This window comes from Pangasianodon hypophthalmus, chromosome 22, assembly GCF_027358585.1.
Source record: "Pangasianodon hypophthalmus isolate fPanHyp1 chromosome 22, fPanHyp1.pri, whole genome shotgun sequence".
Taxonomy (NCBI): domain Eukaryota; kingdom Metazoa; phylum Chordata; class Actinopteri; order Siluriformes; family Pangasiidae; genus Pangasianodon; species Pangasianodon hypophthalmus.
In genome coordinates, this window is record NC_069731.1 from 19,165,000 (window position 1) to 19,188,270 (window position 23,271).

Genomic DNA, 23,271 nt, shown 5'->3' on the forward strand with positions numbered 1-23,271 from the left:
GTCTCTTTCTCTCCCTCCCTCCCTCCCTCCCTCTCTCTTTCTATCTGTCTGTCTCTCTCTCTATGTCCATCTCCCTTCCCATGTTTCTTTTTTCTATCCGTCTCTCTCTCTCTCTCTCTCTCTCTCTCTCTCTCTCTCTCTGTCTGATTAGAGCTGCAGTATTTGATTTGTAATTTAAGCTCAATCAGGACACAATCAGTTGTGATGAAAGCCATGGAGGCCGTGATGGCTGTTGTCCTGTGCTGTTTAGTGATGCTTTATCGCCGCTGGATTATCGTCCTCATGTTCTCCTTCCGACCTGAACAACATTTACTCGCACTTCTTCAGGCTGAATAGTGCTGGAGTTTAATGATACAGTCAGAGCTGAGTGAAAATGTGAAAACGCCTCTGTGCTGCTCTACGTAATGTGTAATGAGCGTGATCTGAGAACACACGGGCCGTGACACGCTCTACGTCTCCGTTTATTCACAATTTCTCCTCAGAACCTCAGTGACTGAAAGCACGTGAGCTCAAGAGCATTTTTCCGTGAGACTGGTCTAACGCTATTTCTTCATGCTGAGCCTTGTTTAGGTGTACACTTTTAGACGTGTATTGTTCTTTCTTCTTTTGTACAAATCTGAGCTTGTGTATGTGATCGTTATGTCTGTTACTGGCTCTTTGGTACAATTTTTTAACACAAACATATGCAAAAAAATAACAAAAAGAAAGTGGTGGTCTTGTCATGGAAACTAACTTATGTTTTTTTTTGTCTTTATCAGGGCCGCTAACGAGAGTCTGGCTGGACGGATCAAACAGCAGAACGAGCTTTTGACCACCGTCAGTCTGGAGAGAGAGTACGTGTCTAATCACCTGTCCAGCTCTTCTTCATGCCGCGTGTGCTTCATCGCCATCTCACAAGGCTACACTGCAGTCTCAGACGTTTCTATTCCTCACTGTATTCAGCATACAGAATTGAAAACCTTTCTCACATATACACATTTAATGAGAGGTTGTATATAACAGGATTGTAAGTTGTTCTTCCATTTTTCAGCGTAAAACAGTAGATGGGAACTAACTGCAGGTAGGAACTAAATTAATGAGCGGGGAACTGAAGAAACGTCAGAACATACGCGCCATAGGTTCGGTCCGAGGAATCGTTCCAGTCAGTCGTTTGGATTCGTTTGAATAAATTATATTGTTGCACGAGCAACATAATCATGAAACTACTGTTACGGCAATGTGACTTAAAAAAGCTCGCTAAATTCCACCTCGGTCACAGATACAGCGACTTTGTGTTGTGCAGTCTCCAGTTCATAACTGTGCTGATTTCTAATTGAGAGCACTTGCACTCGATGTGAATTTCGTTGTCTCTAGTGGGCCACGTGTTAAAACCGGCCCAGCGCTATAAGGTGTTATCCTGCAAAGGAGAAGTCGACTTATTACAACATGGCTGAATTGTCATTAAATGGCCGCCCGTGCTGTGAATCTCTCTCTCTCTCTTACTCTGTGTTATTTCATCAGCTCTTGCTTGTCTCTCTGTAACACTTGTCGTCCCGACTGCTTTGCATGATGAAGAAATCCCAGCGCGACGTGATGTAGAACATAATCGCTTCTTATCCAGAGCTGATTTGAGACAAGAACTCGTTCACTTTTCTCCTCAACTCCAGTGAGGAGAACCATCTCTGGCAGAACACCAAAAGATAATTATACCTCAGAGAGCGAGCGAGAGAGAGAGAGAGCGAGGGAGAGAAGGAGAGGGGGAGTCTGCGTGCTCGTCTTGTCAATCGGTACGGCCTTCCTACCTACGGCTTTGAAAAGCATGGCGCCGACACGCAGCCTTTTCCGAACCTCCCCTCTCATCCCTAATGGACATGTTTGTAAGGAAATGAATAGCTCTTGTTTTCCATTAAGAGCATTGGAGGAAATGGCACTTTGTATGTTGGCATGGTGGACAACGTATGGATTGAAGTTCAAAGGGTTCAGCGAGGACGCACTCTGTATGCCTGCAGTAATGACAATCTTCTCTCTGATGTGTCTGATGCACTTTTTTTTCGTCTCCCTTCATCATGAAATGCCATTAATTGCTTCCAAATGGTTCTCAAACTCGGCTTAAAGACAGATGTAGGTCTCACAGTAATTGTTGCTGGTTTCTCGAAGAAACATCCCCTACTGTCTGGAGTCAACGGCTACCGTCGTCTAAACTCCGAGAACTGTTTGTTATCCGGAGATTATTTTTGTATCGGTCCTCTGAGGACCTCAAAGATGTTTTTCTGTAGGTCTTTAACTCAGGGTTTGTGATTCGTTGAATTTTTAGTCATCAAGTTTGTGTAAGAAAGTGGACAGCCCTCTTTTTGTCCTATTAAAAAAAAAAACCCAGAGTAGGTTTAGAGTGAAAGATTCAGGAATCATACGAGCAAAGGTGAACAGCATGACCGCTCTGAATGTCCTACTTACTTATTAAACGTGCCATTTTTGTTCTTGCTTTGTTCTGTGCTAAAATACCTGCTATGCTAATACGGCCGCCTCCCAACTAGGTCAGCTTCTTCTCTCCATGAATGTATCCTGGTTTTTTTATCCTGAAATATTTTTTTTTCTCCCTAGTATATTTGCATATTTACCAGATTGATGTTCACCAAAAAAACAATCCTTGAAGACTCAAATAATGAATTTCTTGATTTGTGGGCGTGGCCTGTTCAGCGTTTTATTTCTTTTTTTTAGTTCCTATGAGAAACAGTAGTAGGATAATTGTGCAGCCTACAGCCCACTATACCATTCATACACCACTTTTGTTTAAAATGTTTTTAAGTTAGATTCACATGCTACATCCTAGGCTTTGTGCTAGCTTCGTCAGCAGATTAGCAAAATACCAGCTACGTACACTCAACCTTCCAAGCTTTCCAAGTATGTACACTTCCTTCCAAGCTTTATTTTTCTTCGTAATGTCTCTATACACATTTAAAGAGCGGTCATGTATGACGGGATAAACTGAAACCATGGTAAGATTTTCTTCTATTTTTTTTCTTGCACTAAAGCTGTGAGCGGGGAAACATCAGACCACACGATTTATAGGATCATTCGAGACAATCGTTAGGATTTGTGGCTTTACCCTGACTTTTTCCACTTTAATCACCGACAAACTTTTAAACCTCAAAACTTGTGCTACATCCCAATTCACCTACTGTTCACTAAAAATATGTACTTTTTTTTGTAGCAAAAGAGTGTGCAGGTACTGGGACGTACTAACTAACACGTCATGTAACGGCCGAGATCGTCGTTGCCTAGTTACGCACACTGTCACCGTAAACAAACTCCTCGATGCACTTCTGCTTCTCTTCATTCATTATTCCTTATACAGTTTATACTATATAATTTAATTTACCATTCCCTTGATTTTTTATTGATTTACCGCCATGTTTGCATCACAAACCTCCTCCTCCATCGCGCAAGGAGTCGTGGGCAATATTAGCTGAAAAAGTGTCCATGGATCCACACTCCGAAAATTTACCAGACCAATAGTAGGCCTTTGGGATCCTCATTTCAACATACTACGATTTGGGACACACTAATTCTAATCTCGGATACTATTTAGGACAGATAGTAGGCGAATTGGGACGCAGCATGGGATGTGAACCCGAGTGTGAAATCTACACAATCTGTTCCTCGCATGGAGCAGAGCTATGATTATACACTTCTGTGCTCACTGTGAGTGTGTTAAAGAGTGTGTTCTCACCTCTCCCATATCCTGATTCAAGTCATTACGACAGACTGCTCATCTCCTGCTCTGATTGGCTGAAAGGATTCATGAGCCTTGTATCACACTTCATCACTGTTTATGCACTGAGAGCTAACGATCATCTCCTCTCTCTCTCGCTCGCTCTCTCCTCCACTCAGGCCATCCACAGTCACGCCGCTAATCAGCAAGCGCTTGTTAATCAGCTAAGAGGTCGTCTGGAGGTGGAGGAGTGAGTACACCACTGTGTGTGTGTGTGTGTGTGTGTGTGTGTGTGTGTGTGAGAGAGAGAGAGAGAGAGAGAGAGAGAGAGATATAGTTGTGGAATAGATGACATACATGCACAGCGTCATTCTACTGTAGAATATAAACTGAACACGAGCAGCCAGTTGCATCAGTTTAACTTAGTATTGAATTCTGGATTGTGATTGGTCAGAAGGTGTTGATTAGTTTTCTATAACAGGAGCTCTGACAGTAGTGAAGCTGCAAGTCACAGGTTTAAAGCGCAGTACAATTTCAATGCACTTCTTTCACAAGTTACTCGCCTAAAGTAGAAACTGGAGTGAGTGTAGATATACAGCGTCAGGATCTTATTTTACAAATGAATTACTTAATATCGAAGACTGATTTTGTGTGCTAATATTTTGAAGTGTTGCTGGGAGTCACATTCAGACGAGTCTCGTTTAAATCAACACGTGCTATTTTAGTCAGTTTCATTAGCTTGACACGCTGCAGAGGTGTAGTTTAGCAATGAAAATGGACAAATTTCCAAATCCAACCACATCAGACTAGCTCTGTGTCTCAAATCACATATTTATGTACTATTTTAGACCATTATTAAATACTAATATTAACCAGATTTCCTGTTACAGTTAGTGTTTAAATTTTACACGCCACTCATGATGCCTTCAAACCTACTGAAAGCTCTGTTTTGCATACCAGCCTTCTGGATTTTCTAGATTATTAAATATTTTTGACTGTAAGGTCAGAGTTTTGATTTGAGACACAGCTCATGACAACAATCGAGACGAAAGTTGTAAGAGAGCCAGAGCTTGTTGGTGTACCTGAAATTGCTAAACATTTTACAGTTGAAAGCCGTGATGGACTTTTTGGCTCGGATGTGCAGTCTAGTGAATGTTGCTTTTAAATCTTGCAGCTGTACATAAGATACGCAGCGAGTGTGTGAACAGTGCCACTCGTGTTAATGCTGCTTCTGCACACAAAATCATGCCTCAAGTATAAACCAGGCCTCTCTGCTTCGGGTGGAGCCGTATCACTGTCACACCACTCCGGCGTGGATTATTTTCCTACAACACAACACTTCCCACTAGACTGCTAAATCAGTGCAAGGAATATTCCTTAGGTTTTGAGTCACTTATGTTACACATACATATGTTACTGACAATGTTTAAGTATTATAGTAGTCCTATATTATAAATATAGAATTAAAAAAAAAAATGTTGGGCAGTCAAGACTTGGTGTCACAGTAAATTCATAATGTCCATACTGGCGTCGTTTGGGAAATAAGTACTTATTTCAAGATGTTATCTTGTTATTACAACTTAGTAACTTGTATGATGACTAATAATGAGATCATATATTGAAAGAACAAGTAACTTAGTCATATTTATGAGTTAGTAAGTTGTAATAATGAGAATATCATGAAATAATGCATTAGTAAGTCAAAATAATGCTTTAGTGAGTCACAATACTGAGTCAGGAAGTCGTAATAACGAGTTGGTAAGTAGTAATAAGTAACAAAATGGTAATAAAGAGTTAGTTGGGCATAAGAGAGCTTGAAATAACAAGTTAGTAACTCATTAATGCGACTTAAGTCTTATTAACCAGTTACACAGTCATAATAATGAGTAAGTTGTGTGAAAATAATGACAACACTTTAAAAAAAAAAAAAAAAAAAAAAAAAAAAAGAAAGAAAAACACACCTTGCAGTTCAGGGCCTTCGCTGTTGGCTCAGTCAAACATACATTCATAGATTTTATTTCACATTACTGAACTCAAAACATTCTCTATTTACCAGGACAAAAAGTGAGACTTTCACATAAGAAAATGGGGATAGGGGGCGGGGCTTCCATGGGTGTCGGTTAATATCAGTGAATTTGAAACACCTATGCGTCTGTCAATCATTCCAGATTCATATGTCGATTGGTTTATCTGCCGTTTTTATTGAGGGGAAAAAGAAGCTCTTTCGACTTCTCAGATTGGCGTTCCTCAGGAGCGAGCCCTTTATTAGTTTCTTTAGGAGAATAAAAAGCAAAGAGAGGACAGGACCAGTTAGAGTAGCTGCCTCCGTCCCTGACCCTCAGAGCTCCGCGCTCTGGCCTCTGTGCCTTCTTAACTTCGTGTCAGGGTGTGTGTTCGTACCTCACTCCATTGTTTTCACTCCTGGTTGGTTTCAGATGTTGCCCTCCAGCTGTCGATCATTTTAATGATAATGTTAGGGGACCTGACAGCCTGATGAATCGCTCCCTTTGTCTACTTTAATAATTGAGAAAACATTATTCATATAGATCTGTCGATTGGATTTTGATAGAAGTGAACATAATCATCTAACCTGAGATGATAAGGACGGCGGAGGAAATCGCACCTTTATTTCCACCTTTTTTGAATTGATGATTATTTTGCTTATTATAATTATGTCTCTTATGTCTTGAAACCTTTTTATTTTTGTGCCGCTGGTTTGTATATTGGGAAATAAGTGGTATTATTTTCATGCCTGTCAGTTTGTGGCTCATCCATCAGCGTAATGTCATTATGCAATTTTAAAATCTCAATCCAGGAGCACGACGTGACTGCGATCAGCGTGATGAGAAAATGTTAATAGATGTTTTATAAGCTGGATCTATAAGGGCCGAACTGCCAGTCTGTACATTCAGGTGTTCATTTATTATTCATATCCATGCAAATGAAAGGTGCTATATTTGAGGCTAACCTGAATGAGCTGCTAAAATTAGCTCTTAATTGGCACATTTATTGGAAATATGACACATAATGAAAAACACATAATGAATGAAGGACTCGGAGGTGTAAAAACCTGCTCATGTGCTTTTACTGATAATGTATTAGAACAAGCACATTAATATAAATCTGTGATTTGCAGCTGCACTACTGTCAGAGCTGCTGCTATAGAAAAATAATCAACACCTTCTGACCAATCAGAATTTGTTAGGCCATGTGAAGAAAAACATGACTGCTTGAGCCGTACTTTATAGCCCTGTTCGTCCTCTCTCTCTCCTCTCTCTCTTTCTCTTTCTCTTTCCAGCTGCTTTCACTCCAACACTTCGTCAGCACTCACCATGCACTCGTTAAATCAAGCCACAATTATCTGCTCTTAATTAGCAAATGGCGAGCGATTACGGCTGTGGATTACTGTAAACATGCGGCGACGGGGGCTCAGACACCAGAAAGCATCGGCCACCCCGTAATCCAGTCAAGTTGTCAACAAATCTCTGGCTAATTAGCAGAATTACAGGGCTGCTGATTGGAAATTGAAGACTGCGAGGCGCACAGGAATGTTTCGGCAGCTTGTTCAGGAGAACTGATCTGTGCGGCTCCAAATATTTCCCCTGGATCACAGAGTCTTAAAGAATAATTCCTCAATTCATTCCCACCGAAGAACTTGTTTAACTGTAGAGAATAAGGATATAAACATCACTCTCACTTACGGAATGAAGTTGATTATTTATTTATTTGTTTATTTATTTATTCTAAGGCAAGACGGTTCAAATTTAGTTTAAGATTTTTAATCACGTTCACATTCACCAACAGGTTCGCAGTAATTTCTTGACTGCTGATTGGCTGAAATAACATCTAAATATCAAATAACAGCTAATAATCAAATCTGGGCTTTATTTAATTATCTACTGTTTTATTATATATTTTATTATTATACTGTAGTGCGCAACTTTAAATGTAAACTTTGTACACTAGATTAATTTAAAATGAGAGTTGAATTAAATTTTTTGGCCTTGCATAGTACCTAAAATTGTGAAATACAAATAACATTTGATTAGATTCAACTTCAAAACATGATCTAGAATTCCAAAATAAAAATGAAGAATTGCAAAAGATGGGTGAGAATTTAATAGTGAAAATGTGCAGCTCACTATTCAGGCTATGGACGTATCTACAGGATTTGCATGTGGGGTGGAGTTTGTCTAAAACTGAGGCATGTCTCAGCTACGCTCGATTCTGTCCTTGCGTGATATCGGGCTCGAGTGAGGAGCAGGATTAGATCCACTGCTACTGTCTGACAGTTTGATGTAACACTACGCAACACTAAAATTTATCTTTTGGCTGTGAACATGCAAAAACCTACGGAATGCCATTCGAGTCTAATATTAAATACATAAATGTACTTTAACTAGTTAACAGTATCGTCCCTTTGAAGTCCATGAAACATTTTCGGAGGAGATCGGAGGAGACGCATCTTACTTAGAGACACTGTTTATTTCAAGGAGTGTTTTTTGTGGATAAATTGCTGAATTAATGTAAAGTGAGCTGTAGTCATAGCAGATAAGGGCTAGGTCTACACCCTGAGCATGTTTTCTTTATCAAGACACCTAGAAAATCCACTTAAGCATGTGTGCAACCTGACTCTGAATATGAGGAACTTTCCCCAAATAAATACTGACCTAAATTTTGGACTTCCGTCCTAGTAGAAATAGAGATCAGGTAATCAACACAGATCTAACTGCAGTAACAAAGTAATGGTACTCCTATTTCTGGTCATTAACTCAACCTTCAGCCTAGCTGAGACGTAGCAGTGCTCAGTTCTGTGGCAGTAAATACAGTAACATGTTATGAACACATCATTATTGCCCGAGTTCATGTTTGCTCATGTTTCTTATTGTTTTTCTCTCTGTTGTGTATTTACTCTCATACATGAAGAAGATGGTTTCAATTAAAAGGCTACTTGTTCTCCGTCTCGTTTGTTATCAGTCGGCACGCAGACTCAGACGCTCGGTTCCCGGCTGCAGAGACGTTTCGCTGTCCTAACGGATGGATGAATCGCATGTGTTTCCTCCAGCTCCGGTAAAGAGAGAAGGTGTAATTAAAAGTACCGTGTACTCAAACTTCATATTTTACAATCATGTCTGTCACAGTCGCTGCAGATATTTAATATTTGGTTGATGAGGAGTTGGAACAGAGCGCACTGCTGTCCCGATCATCACCAAATACCTCCCTCGTCTTCTTTTCTTTTAATTTCTGAGCTCTTGTACGATTTGTATGCTGGGAAAGAAGAGCTCATTACGGTGTGCTGTGGATTACGGGGTTATACAGGCCTAGCCTAGTCTAGCGCTCTTTATTAAGAAAAGCTTTTGTTGATCTTTCTGATTTTTTTTTTTTTTTTTTTTTTTTTCCCCCCCTTCTCCTTTGCTGCTGGCCCACAGTCTTTAATATTGACTGATAAGAAGCAGTGGGACGAAAATTAGCGAACAAGTCTTATTATTCCAGAATGGATCTGTTATGACTTGTCAGACAGGATCTTTTATATGTAAATCTTCATAATGGGCACGTAACATCTTGATTTTTTCCCTCTACTCTTTCTTTCTGTAAGTCTTCAGCACTAATAGGGTAGAAAAGTGTGTGTGTGTGTGTGTGTGTGTGTGGAATTCATTAAAGATGAATCTGCAACTGAAGCATGATAGACCTCTTCCTATCCATTGCTTTTTATATAAACTTCATAAAAGACTTGGGTTTTTCTTTACAGGCAAATTAGCCTGAGAAATGGTTTAATAAGCGATAAAGTCTGGCACTGATGTCGCTCATAAAGCGGCGTTTAGAAAAGTTGCACGAGAATTCGTCTTTTAACTGGACTGGACGAGTTCATCTATGCAGAAAATGGCCTGTTTTCCGGAGAACTGGAAGAGAAGACTGCGTTACGTGATGTGCGCTACACTACAGATCGTTAATTAGATGGCCATTTCTTTTAAAGAGATCTTTTGGGAAGCCGGCCATCATAAAACACAAAAGCGCTTTAATAGACGGTGAATTCTTGTTCTTCGCTGGCTTGTTATGTTCGTTCTTATTCATGTCTGTCGCTATGTTAATGTTATTCGTGGGTCCAGCGGTTTTACCTCATCCAACGTTTCTTAATAACCTCGCCGCCCTTTGAATTAAAAAGAAGAAAATGTCAATTTAATTTTTTTTTTCCCTCCGCAAACAAGGTCATGATGTAGTTGGGCGCAGCTTCCCCTTCAGAAGGCGATGAATCGCTTCTCGGCTGTTTGAAAGCCGTCATTAACGCATCTGGTGTTTCTGTGCTCTTAGCCGTCCCTTTTGCTCTGCTCTGTCTTTTATGTGTAGGAACCAACTAGCCAATAACTTGAACAAAATAGATGACATCCAGTCAAGGCTGAGGTCCAACATGCAGTCTGTCAAGCTGCTAAATCAACAGGTAAGACACAAGAGAATGTGAATCACTCACTTCACCCTGAGCGCCCAATACGTTACGATTTCTCTTCTTTTTTTTTTTTACCCCCTTTTTTCCTGCATCAACTGCTTTAAGTAACGTAAAATAACGAGTGTTTGTGAACCCATTTGTCCTTGTTTTATTTGTAGGAACATTTTAGATTTAAAAGAAAATCAGGGTATTAAAGAGACCTAAAACAAAGGACGAGTTTCAATCCAAAACACATTTCAGAAATGGAAAATAGTTCAGATACAAAGTTGGAAAAAAGTTCTGTTTCTCTATGGGTCAAGGTTCTATGTAGAACCCTATAATAGATAAAATTTTCTACAAACTTGCAATAATGTCACATTCGTAAGTTATGAGAATAAAAAAACAAAACATTATGTCCTTATACCACAGCACGGTTGAATTCTCAAATCTGATTGGTCAGAAGGCGTGCATTATTTTCATATAAGCGCACGGCTCGGACAGTAGTTCCGGCTGTAACATGAGCTACAGCTTTATATTAATGCACTCATTTTAATACGTTATTGTTTCTATAGTAACAGCTCATACACAGGAACTTGTATGGCGGATGCTGCACATAAGCTAAAGCTAATAATAATGCATTTTAAAAACACATTGTTTAACAAAGAAAAACACAATCGTTGGTGCGGTGACTTTTTTTAGGAGACGTTTATTTAACATTTATGGAAGGAGTCTCGGGTATAAGCACTTTAACAGCCACAGCACTTTGTAAAGTCGCACAACAAAGTGTTTAAAATGCGTGATATTCAATTAAACTTAAAAATTTTAATCGCAGGCAAATGGCTGTGGTGTAATAAGCGGAATAACACACTCCAGATTGTGGAGTTATATGAAAATAATGCACTTTGAAGAACTAACAGGATCGTGCCGCATTACACAGCCCCAGCATGCATTATTTTCATATAACCGCACAGTCAGCAGTGTGTTATTCCTTACTTACTTTTCATATAACATTTAGTTCTGAATGTCTGATGTAAAACTCTATGACAGTGTGTCAGAGGTGGCACTGATCCAATCCTCAGGATTGGTATTAGAATGATACACCAAGGTATCAGTATCGGAAAAGAAAAAGTGGTATTGTGCCATCTCCATAAGGCTATCAATAAGGAAACCTAAAAAATTATTTCCTCTGAAGTTATTCATAATCATATGCAGTCGTAATGATTGATTCACGTTATGGAGGCGTCCTCGTATTTTCTTACGGATTCCAGACAGAGCTCACATGAGACAGTGTAAGAATTCGGCCTTAAATGGCAGTAAATCAATCACATTTCTTTACATAAAATATTATTTATTCATTAATAGACACCACTCTGCTGTCTGAGTTGAAATCCATGCAGAAACCCTCCCATTTCCTTTCACTTCCTCACATTAAAAGCCAAATGTGAACATGTGCCAGTAAATGTACATATTTTTGCTAGACATTGATAGGATGACATGCGAGTATGATGATTGACAGCATGAGGCGAGGTCATGGGGTGGTACAACGTCTATTGTGAAAACTTTCCCCTGTCTGAAAACTCTGAAACTGGAGACTCCTTCCATAAACAACAACTTCTTACAGAAAACGTCACAATATCAAGATTGTTTTTCTTTGTTAAATAACAACACGTGTTTTAATCTGTTTATTATTAAGCCTGGATTATGCTTGCTTTTTGATTACACGTATGCAAGATACAGATTTTTAATTACACGTGTGCACCAGTCCTGCGGTAGTTTGGACAGTGGGGTCAGGATAGCATTTTAAAAACTTCTCATGTACCCTCAAAGCTACAGAAAGGTCTGTTTTTCATACTAGTCATTTGAATCTTCTAGATTTAAGATATTAAGTAAATACTTCTAAATTTAAGATAAGGATTTTTTTTGCTTTGAGTCACAACTCATGACAACAATCACAAAGACAGCAGAAATTTGCCAACGTTCGCTAACTCGCTAATCATTACAGTTGGATTTGGAAACCTGCGTATACGGATGTTTTGGCTCTGACACGCCATCTAGTGGGTGTCGCTGTTAATCCTTCAGGTGTATATAAAGTGCACAGGCGTGTGTGTGAACAATGCCCGTCACGCTGCCAACGCTTCTGCACCTACGAGGTCGCGAGTCAAGTATAAACCAGACCTTAATCGTAGATTATAGCATCTGCCTTACAAGTACTATAGAAGTATGCTGTACTAAAATGATAACTTGTTAGAATGAGTGCAGTAATATAGTGCAGCTGCACTACTGTCAAAGCTGCTGTTAGAGAAAATGAATCAACTATCCAGCATTCAACAGCACTGTGGTATTTAATTAATCTCTAACCTCTAGAAATTCAGACTGCTTTATTTCAAGTCAACTCATTATTCTGATGATTTGATCTAACAGATTAGGGTGAGCTTCAGACAAGATGGTTGGATGAATGTGTCAGGGGGTGTGGTCGAGTGAAACCAGTCCTGCATGGACAGACATGGATTATGGCTGATAGGGACACACAGTGATGATTAGAGCACACCGAGGCCAGGTGTGGAAGTCAGGAACTTGGGAAATATTCTCATTATAGGTCATGGTGATAATTACCTGACACCTACAGATGGACTCACCCCTTAATCAAAAGCATGAATCATTACTGATATTGATTCAGACTGAGATTATTGATATAATGACTGCAAAGTCAGGGAGGAAAAAATGATGGAGGGGAAAATATTTCAAGGTAATTTTCAGCGACTTCCCCACACAGTTATTCGCAGTCTAAATAATAATGGAATGTCTTACTTCATTTTGGTGTAATGGTGAGAAAATGAGCGTGGCAGCGGAGGCTAAATTGCCCCTGTCTAATCTGCATAGATTGCTGGGCTGGAATAAAGTCAGACAGGATTTGATTTCTAATTTCTTCACTCGCTGCTCATAAAAGGCTATAATTCATGTCCTTTTGTAAATGAAGTGAGCTCGATTGAACGCTTTTTGGACGAACAATATCACGCCGTTCCTTTGCTGCAATCCATTGATTGGTATTTTTATTATTGTGTGTGGAATCTGCTACAATTCATTAAGGCTAGAATTCAATTTGAGATTGTGCTCGAGCTATGACAGCTATATGCTAGATAAATACTTACTTTTTAGACATTAAAAGAGAGACATGTATCTCATTAAAGCTCTACTTTCTAATTGAACGCTGAGCCTGCTTGAGATTTCTAGAATAGTGCTTTATTATTTCTCAGATAAATATGTTGTTGATGGTGAATTTATTTAGCCTTTTTCCCCTCTTTGAGATCAAGAGAAAATACATTCCACTCTCCGCACATCCATCTTTCATTCAGGCTGAGGGAAAATTAGACTCAGCGTGATTAGTTAGTCGGAGGCTTTTTAAAGAGCCGGGTTAATATTTGAGAACGTCATTAGCCTCTTCATAATTAAATGATGGCCGTGATCCTCTTAAGCTGACGAACATTAGAGTGTCTTCCAGAATGCAAAGTTAATTAGAAATTCAACGAGACCAGACATCTTGTATGACACAGAGGATCTCTGATGGCCAGTGGGCTAAAGTAAATTGCAAATATTTGAAGTACAAGTAATACCACGGCCTCTTTAATGGTGAGACTGAGAAAATTGTACAGAGCCTTTTTTAAATAAATGTTTAGCGTGAGAGATGAGAATTAATCCATCTTTATATATGTATATACACAAGAAGATATACTTGATTAGGGGACTGATAGCTTAGCAGTTGGTAGTCACCAGATGGGTATAAGTTCAAACTGAAATAAGATAACTAACCAGATTGCAAAGAAATCCAGATCCAGATCCATAAATGCAGGTCGCGGTACACTATATGACCATCACACTTATACAGTATGTGGGCCTTCTGCAAACTGTTGCCACAATGATGGAAGCATACAATTGTATAGAATGTCTTTGTATGCTGTAACATTACACTTTCCCTTCACTGGAGCTAAGAGGCCCAGACTGGTTCCAGCTTGACAATGCCCCTGTGCACTTTATAAAGTTTTGTTTCCTCTTACATCTTTGGCACCATGTGCGTACTGAACGATCTGAATGCTTCATTCTCTACAGTTTGAAATGGACGCACATCTAACGCCATAAATCAACCTGTTGCCTTATTGCTTGAGCACAGTCGGAGGTAGAATGTCATGAGTGTTGGATGTTTTTCTTTTGGTTCCAGTTCAGCTGCTTCTGTGTGGTACATTCGAAGATGGGCTGCTGTATCTGATGTATTTCCAGATGCATAATCAGATGACAGTGGAAGTTTTAAGAGGAGGAATAGAACCACAAATAAGTCACAGGACTGAAAGACACTTCAGGATCGCAGATTTCAGATGAGAAAAAGAAGGTGGAGGTTTAACAGTGGAGTTTGTATGAACATCACTGTAATGAACTGCTGCACATGAAATGCTAATATACATTAATTTTGTCTTGAAAAATCTTAAAACAGCACATTGCTCAACATACTGGTGTTAAAGTTATTTGTTGAAGGAAAAGGGTTTTTCCCTAACATCCAGCACCATTTAATGAACAAAGAGACATATAGTGAACTGTCAGGGTTTAAAGCCGCTCTATACTTAAGCATATAGTAGGTCTGAATAGGCAATTAAGTGAACGGGTCACATTGCTTGCAAAGCAGCTCGAGAACTGCTGCCAAGCTGTGGTCTTCAAAGCACCGAGCACAGGAGGGAACAGCGTAGAGGAACGATCAGAAAGAAGATACTGTGAGCACGAAGCTTTAAATATACAGAAGCCGTCGGTCACTCGTGCCTCGGCTTTGGAAATGCAAATGTGCTGCACAATCCTTGTTGCAGGTTTTGTAAAGCTCTAGGAATTTTTTTCCCATTTTATTTAGACGTGATATAATGGTGTAATTTTTTTTGCACCAAATGCTTAATATAAGGGATTAGAACAGCTCATTTAGCATCAGTGTTTTCATTAGAAGCTAAGCACATTAGAGAACAGAGTCCAAGTTAACAATTGACTAATTCAAGGCTAGTAACTGCAAGTTCACCAGGACCAGCTGACAGAATAAACTACATATAAACTGTATGCTTCTAGAGCATGGTTGAGTGAAGGTAAGGAATTAATTAAGGGAGTCAGAGTTAACAAGAGACTTTGAGAAGTACAGCACTGTCACGTGGGGATTTCCTGGCAAACATCACTCGCCTCCATGGACTGCAGAAGAAACTTCTACCTCAAACATGTGCGAGGCAGCTTTGTGAAAGCCGTGCTTCATAACGGACCCAGACTGGGCCATGTGTGAAAGAGCATTGTAAAGCATGAGGCAGTGTGGAGGAAGCAGACACAAAGTGCAACAAGGACGTGAAGAATTGTTAGTGCTGCTACTGAAGTACTATAAGGCATACTCATATGTGTCTGAGGCTGAATAGAGTCAACAGCAAATACATCTGTTAAAGGCCTAGTGCTTAACACCAAACCAAAACATGTGCTTAACAGCTTTCTGGAAGCCACAGTTCATAAAGACACAGCATTCAGACAATCCTGGTCATGGGGGAGTGTTGAACTGCCATCAAGAGATCATTTGCTGTTACTCATGTTACGCAACATGTCTGAGAATGACTGTCATGTGTCCCAATTAGGCATCTATCATTTGCCTTGCTCATGGACCAACCCATGGATGGTTCCAGATTTTCAGTAGCAAATAATCAATGGCCTAAACTTACCACTACATCAGAAAGGTGATGAGCTAATCCTGATCCGTTTGCCAGAACACAACCACAACTCATCCCTCATGAGACCAGGTCTCTGAGCTGAGGTCTGAACTGAAGTGCCCACATGAGCTTTGGCTGCATTTCACCCAGACGCTTTCATCCCTTCCCATTCATCCATAACCATTTTATCCTGATCAGGGTTTAGATGGATCTGGAGCCTATCCTGGGAACACTGGCCTGGTGAGACAGGAATACATCCTAGATGGGGCCCCAGTCCATCACAGGGCACCTCACACACTTTCACAGAGGGGCAGTTTAGTCACCAGTCAAGGTACTGGCCTGTTTTTGGGAGGTGGGAGGAAACTCACACGGACACGGTTAGAATAGCGACACTCGAGGATCAAACCCTCAGACCCCCAATAAATCTAAAATTATCAATAATATATAAGTTTGTTATTGTTAGTGAGTGCAAATCAGCCATCAGCACCTTTACACAAGGCGTTCCTCAGGGCTCGCTCCTCAGCCCGTTTCTCTTCTTTGATTACATGTCATATTTAACAACCAGGGTCTTAATTTTCATTGTTATGCCAGTGACCATCAAATCTCTATCCACTGTTTTGTGTGTGTGTGTGTGCATGTGTGTAATTCTAATATTCTGAGAAAATAACAAAAAAATTCTTGAATTCTGTTTATAAATTGCAAAATTACAACCATTACACTGGAACAATAAAAGCCTTAGGGTGGGACAAACATAAGAGAAAGTCTTAACAAAGTATTTTATCCATCTTTCCAACACTGGAAAATATTTTCCGAAGGATTTCTGGTATCCATTCGGCATCATAACCACAAAGTTACGCTAAATGCACTCCCTGACAAACTCGTTCCGTCTCTTAAAGGAAAAACGATACAGATTTAGAGCTTCATTTATGAATACCTTTGACGTAAGAATTCATAAGATGATGTAAGAACCTCAGAAGAAAGTGTGCTTCAAAATGTGTATAAATTAGCAGAATTTAAACAATTGTCCTTACACATCTATTATAAGTAAGTTTGGAGTAACTGTTTTTTCCCCTTGGTAAAGGGAAACGTGTTGGAATTCTTGTCTGTGTTAATTACACATGTAACTGATGCAATAAGCCAGAAGTGGTTTACTTGTATGGCACGTTGTTAACAGAATGCTCGTGTGTGTGTGTGTGTGTGTGTGTGTGTGTGTGTGTGTGTGTGTGTGCGTGCAGCTGAGCAGCATGAGGGAGGAGAACAAGAAGAACAGGAAGTTGCTGGAGAAGGAGAGGAAAAGACGCTCACATCTGGAACTGTTGCTGGGCTTGAGGGTCGACCAGAGCTTGGTTCCTCTCCTTTCTCCTCCATCCCTCGAGCCCTCAGACCTGGAGCTTGACCAGACCCAGTCAGTTCGAGAACGGTTCTCGGCGCAGCCCAGGGGAACATGTGAGAAGAGATCAAAGTCTGCTTTACAGTAGTGTCAAGAGTCTTTTCATCTACCAATCATGTTGCCAAGAACCTACAACTTTCACACAGAGAGGTCATACACATGACAGACACTGCAAACGACCAATCAGGACTTGTAGCTCGTTGGCAAACACGCAAGCGTCACACACTTTCCACTAACTACTTCAAACAAAAGCACATTGCTGAGCTCATTGTTGCTTAAAAGCCAGTTGGAAACGTTTAAACACAGGAAAAAACAGGTAGCTAGCCTATAACTGTTAATGTCCTGATAGTCGCAAGCAACGCAATCAGTTTAACTCGGAAGTGGAAAAACACAACTTTATACATAACAAACTACAAAGAGGAACAAAACCATGGACGCCTCCATGAATGCTTGTCTTTTGAAAGCTTGTCTTTTTCTGTCCAAAAGCTAGCTAGCTAATATTATCTATAATCTCAAACCAGAAAACTGTACGTCCAGTGTTGAAGATTAAACCAAAAAAATGTGTCTGTATGTTTATTGATCTAAAGCAAATACGACTAGAATCTAATGTAAAAGTACAGAATGTTAATTTATTTACTGTGGAAATGGCGTAATGTGCTAAACTCAGGGTTGAGACTGTTTTCCCGAGTTTCTGAATAGCAATTTTAAGTTGACGGGGCATTTTTGTTGTTTTTTCAAAGTCAGACATCAGAAATTCCAAGTAACGAGCTCTTATCAGATGGTTTGTGGGCGGAGCCTCTGAACCTGAGCTCTACATTCATAGTAGTGAGTGACATGATTTCCACAACCAAGTGACATTTAAATTTTCTGCAAATTAGGTATGACTTGTTAAGGTGACAAATCCAAACGATTGGCTCAGCTGATTCCTCAGACCAATCCCAACTCGTGCGTGGTCCGATGTTTCTTCACTTCCTCGCTCACAACTTCCTACCTTGCACTTAGTTCCCATTTAGTGTTTGATGCAGAAAAATGAAAGGAAAAGCCATGATTATAACCATGATTTCAGTTTATCCTGTCATTTCTGACCTCTCATTAAATGCCTATAGAGATGTGACACAAAAAAAAAGCTTAGAAGGAAGTAGCAGAGATCATGGTGCATCTAGTGAGTGCATGTAGCTAGTACAGTTAGCTCGCTTTGCTAATCTGCTGACAAAACTAGTATGAAGTGAGTTATTTAATTTTTTAATTTGTGTTAAACTGGCTAGCATTAGAAGGGGTGTGTGTGTGTGTATATATATGTATATATATGTGTGTGTATATATATATATATATATATATATATATATATAGGTACTGGGCAGACATGAGACACGAGCGACTTGTCACTTGCTAGCGAACATAAGGTGAACACAAGGTGAGTCTAGTGTTGAAGCGACTCCTTTACACCAGAACCTGGTCTCTTCTTACATCAGAGTCTGCTTCTGCTCCTGAAGTGCTGCAGAACTGCACACAGGTCAGTGTTTTAACTGTTTGAAAGTCTGTGGATGTGTTACATCACCATGTGTTTTATCACCAGGAAACAGTAGATCTCCTGTTCTGATCAGTCCTGTGCTCTCAGCTTCACACCACCTGTGCAGTCTCGCACACCCCAAATAAATAAATAAATAAATAAATAAATAAATAAATAAATAAACCCAGACAGAATGTATACAACTTAGAAAAATGTCCTTGAACTTTCCACTGAGTGTTCCGTCACGTTGTCGTTGATTTATAATGACGTGCTGCGCTCATGCAGATGTGCCGTGTTACTTTTCTTTCTTTCTTTTTTTTTTTCTCGCCTGGAAATCCAAAGCAGAGAGGCATTTTTAATTCATGAGTTAGCGGTCAGTAAGGTGTGTTTTCCACCCCTGTTTGGGTGTTTATTTGTGTGTGTGTGTGCATGTGTGTGAGTGTGTGTGAGAGTAGTGAGGGGCCCAGGGCCGTATATTTTACACTGAAAATGAGCTCTCATCTGTGCGCAGTGATTGTGCTCATAAATAAGTGAGGGGATGAATCACCTGCTGTCTGTGCCGTGCATGTTGATAATGCATTGTTATTTTGGGTCCATTTGTACAGTGCTGCCAGTCGCTCTGCGTTCCCCAGACTTCACTTAACACACTCACTCGTCTCGGAGAGAATCCCTCTAATCGGACATGTTGACTTCGGTGAATATGATCATTTTTCTCACACGTACAGTTTTTTATTTACCAAGAGAATTTAGCGTGTAAAAATGTGGACAGTGAGGTATGGCATGGGTCCGCTAACACATCTGTGATCCTACGGCTGGGTGATATGATGCTATAATATCAATATTGTGATAAATTACATTCTTTTTTTTTTTTTTTTTTTACAAACTGACTGGAAGCAGCTGATTTGATCTTTAATTTTTGGACTTAATCTTTAAAATTATAAAATGTTATAATTTTTACATTAAAAACAATCTTGAATGAGTTTCTTTTTTCCTTTATTTCAAAAACTACCGTATTGCTGGGAAATTAACAAACCTAAATATAATGAAACATATCATTTATTATAGAAATGTCTAGGAGAATCACAATTTGTTCCGTTTTATCTAAGTGAGCTGTAATGTACCACATCCTCCCGGGATACCAGGAATACTAAACATGGACATGTGGGCGAGGCTAGGAATACCGCAGACATTTAGTTGATCAAATGCAATCATCTCAGTTCTGACAACCACCATTCTAGGGAAAATAATAATAATAATATTAATAATAATAATAATAATAATAATAAAATGCGCTAGCTAGAATTGCTTTTCTAGCCGACAGTAAAGACACAGCAGCCTTCAATAACGTCTAGCTTTTTTTTTTTTTTGTTCTCGTAAATGTTCTTGCAGTTTACTGGGTTATGTGTGAACTCTGAGGTGAAATCCTGGAAATGGCAACTTGCTATTTTTTTCTTTTTTTTAAATAAACTGTTACAACTAAATAAACTATTACAGACATTACAAAATATAAATCATAAGATATCATAATCATAATCAAAGCACAATCTTCATATTCAGTTTCTCACCTGCGCACAATTTCCAAGGTTCAGACGTAGTAAAACTCCTGTTAAGTGTGAACAAAAGCCAGAACATTGCCAGGTAACATGACTACGATGACACTAGACCGGCAACTTTGCTGTAAATGAGGAGATTTATATGAGGGTCAGATGCTCAAGACAGATGAGTACAAAAAATAAGAGAAAGAAATTGCTGTTATGTGTTGTCTGTGTGCCCCGAGCTTCTGCTATCTGCTTCATATTCCTTTCGGTTTTCTCCTGTTTATTATAATGCCATGAGCAACTTTTGGAAATAAGTATTACAGAACATCAGCGGTCTGTAAAACGTGGTAAATTAATGATGTTGTGAAATACATGCGCGATATCTGTTGAGTGGTAATTGTTCAGTGCATCACTGTGTCACATGACGCGTTTCCAGGATTTTCATGCCATGTATGAACGGCCTGGAGTTAGAAGTGTTCCAGGAATGGCCTGGGAAGTCCTTCTAACATTCCCACCCAGTATGATGGAAAAATCCAGAAAGTTCCGTTTGGTTGTCTGCTTTAAGTCTCTTCAGATTGAGCTAAGTGGTGTAAAGCTTCACGATAAAGCAGAGCTCCAGTGTTTCTCCACTGTTGGAAATGATGTCACCAGAACACCTCCACAGATCTCCTGCTACTTCCATGGCTTATGGAGTGTTATGTGATGGGAAATGGATGGACAGCGGCACTTAAGCAGGGTTCAGTTGGTTCTGTATTCGGATTGGATCTGATGAAATATGAAACAGTGTCTGTGTTTCCAGTCTCTTCTGCACATTTCAGGGTGAAAATGATTAAACAGACGAGTGATAATCAGTGGCGTGTTGTTCTGTAGAAATGTGGCGGGCATGAGTAATCAGACGTGACATCTCTCCTCCGTAATGAGCTTTTCTTCATCGGGAAAACAAGTTGATTGTTCTCGCCTGCCATTTGATCCTCTCGATGAACTTCGTCTCCGCTAAGCGACTCAACTCCTGCGTTCACACACATCTCTCTCCAACAATGAAGACGTGTGTCTGAAATGCCAGCGAGGGGCCTGTTTTAAAACACACAGAGAAGGGAGAGCATGTGTGTTGGCTAAACAAGGAGACCTGTGAGGCCGCTCTTTGAAATCGCTCTTCTCCGGAGAAAGAGGGTCTGTTTCACTGTGTTAATGAGAGAATGTTAGTAGATGCATGAGTCAAAGCACAGCATTTTCTCTTATCTGCAAAATGCGCTGCAACATGATTTTTCTTTTTTAAACTTCAGCCAAGGATTATACATTTTAATGAGGGAAGGCAGGGCTTGTTAGCGGTATTAGTCATTTGCACTGTCACAGTTAAAAATACTTCCTTTTTAATGTGTGCACGCAATGCACATCTTAGCCTCACATAACATCCATGGCACAGTCATTAAAAATAAAACCGCAGGCTTTTAAGACTCCGAGCCTGAGCCAGAAGCACTGCGAAGGAAAAAACACGCTCCCTTGGAAACAATGAAGGAATCATCATTTGTTGTTGTCAAGAAGCCGGTGATTTTTTTTTTTTTTTTTTTTTTTTTTTATTTATTTTTTTTTTTGCAGAGGTTAAGCAGGCTTTTGATCTGCTTTTAACTCGTTTGAGCTCGGTGTAGGGATTAATTCGAGACCCCACTCCTCCAACCAGAGTACAAATTCTAATTTTCAATGCACAGAGCAGGGTTTTTTTGGTACAAAAAGAAACTGGAGCTTGCTTCTTGCTTCTCCTCCCTTTCCAACATCCTCCCATAATTGGAGTTAATGAACATGTGGTTTCGGGTGTGTGTGGTCTCTCCGAGCATGATGGCACCCCGAGTCTTGTTTTTTGCCGCACTCAAAAATGCCGTACCCGAACCGCAGGCCTTCAGCAGACACGGCCTGACAATTACCCGTGTGATTATGCTGCATTAGTTTATTTTCCGTGCTGAAAATGAAAATAACTCCAGGGCTCTTGCTCCAGACGGCCCGGTGCAAATTGCATTACACACGTGTGCATTTTCTCACCTCAGGTGTGCCTGTTTCAAATGAGATTAAGACAAGACGTGTGGATGGCAGTGCCTCAGTGTTTTGTTTTGTTTTTTTACACCAAGTGTTTCCCTGCAGTCCAATCCATTTCCGTGAGGTAATTAGGCTGCTCCTGGCCATTGATAGAAAGTGTGTCGAGTTATCAAGCTCACTGTGTTTGAGTGTCAGTCATTTCCATAACCATAAAACTTTCACAACAAACCAGCGACTAAAACCAGGACTCACCAGCTGGCAAAAGGCAAACCCAACAAATCATTTCAGCAGACTGAACTGAAAACAACTCGAACTCGATGCCAACGGCGCAGATGGTGAAGTCTCCACCGCAAACAAGCCTAATATTTGAAACAGGAAAGAAGCTGTTGACGAAAAACCATTTCAAACATCTGACCTTGTTGTGACCTTGATTCTATTTTTATCAATTCCAAAAGATAATCTGCTGGTTGCAATGATAATTCTATATAAATCCTACAAACATTCGACCACTTGTTCTCAAGAGACTGCTTTGTTAACGAGAATCTCGGACAGACGAATAGACAAATCTGAAAACATAATGCTGTAGCAGAACTGATCAAAGTATGAAACAACATAGTTTTACTTAGTATTAGCGATCCAATCAAATGCATTTCTGTAAATGATTTAGCTGAAGACAGCTCATCGGACCAGAGACTAGCTACAGGGCTAGAGATAGAAGCTCAGAAAGGAGAGAGTTTTCACAGACATTTGTAGATTTTTTATTTTATTTATCCTTTCTGGTCTGATTAGTGGCTTGTACAAAACAAGAAAAGAAAAGTTGATGATAAAAAGCCAAAGGAATATGTCATGTACTTCATCTGAAGCACAATTATGGAATAAAATATAACCACCTCAAGTGGTTAAACATTAAAAGGTAACTGTTGTCATCATTCAGTCATGTTATCCGGACCTTTGTAAGAAAGGAATTTTGTGACTCTGGACCTCT

At 39.8% G+C, this 23,271-nt stretch overlaps 1 protein-coding gene across 2 annotated transcripts in view; it reads left to right on the top strand.

Moving 5' to 3' along the window:
* LOC113541280 (putative leucine-rich repeat-containing protein DDB_G0290503) overlaps positions 1–21,810 on the top strand; it is a 118,010-nt gene extending 96,200 nt beyond the window's left edge. For both annotated transcript variants that reach the window (XM_026938166.3, XM_053228029.1), the window contains 3 exons: positions 759–833; positions 10,037–10,127; positions 17,056–21,810. In XM_026938166.3, coding sequence (XP_026793967.3) covers positions 759–833; positions 10,037–10,127; positions 17,056–17,298 — 409 coding nt within the window. In that variant the 3' untranslated portion in view covers positions 17,299–21,810. The remainder of the gene's footprint in view (positions 1–758; positions 834–10,036; positions 10,128–17,055) is intronic.
* Positions 21,811–23,271: the final 1,461 nt, after the last annotated feature.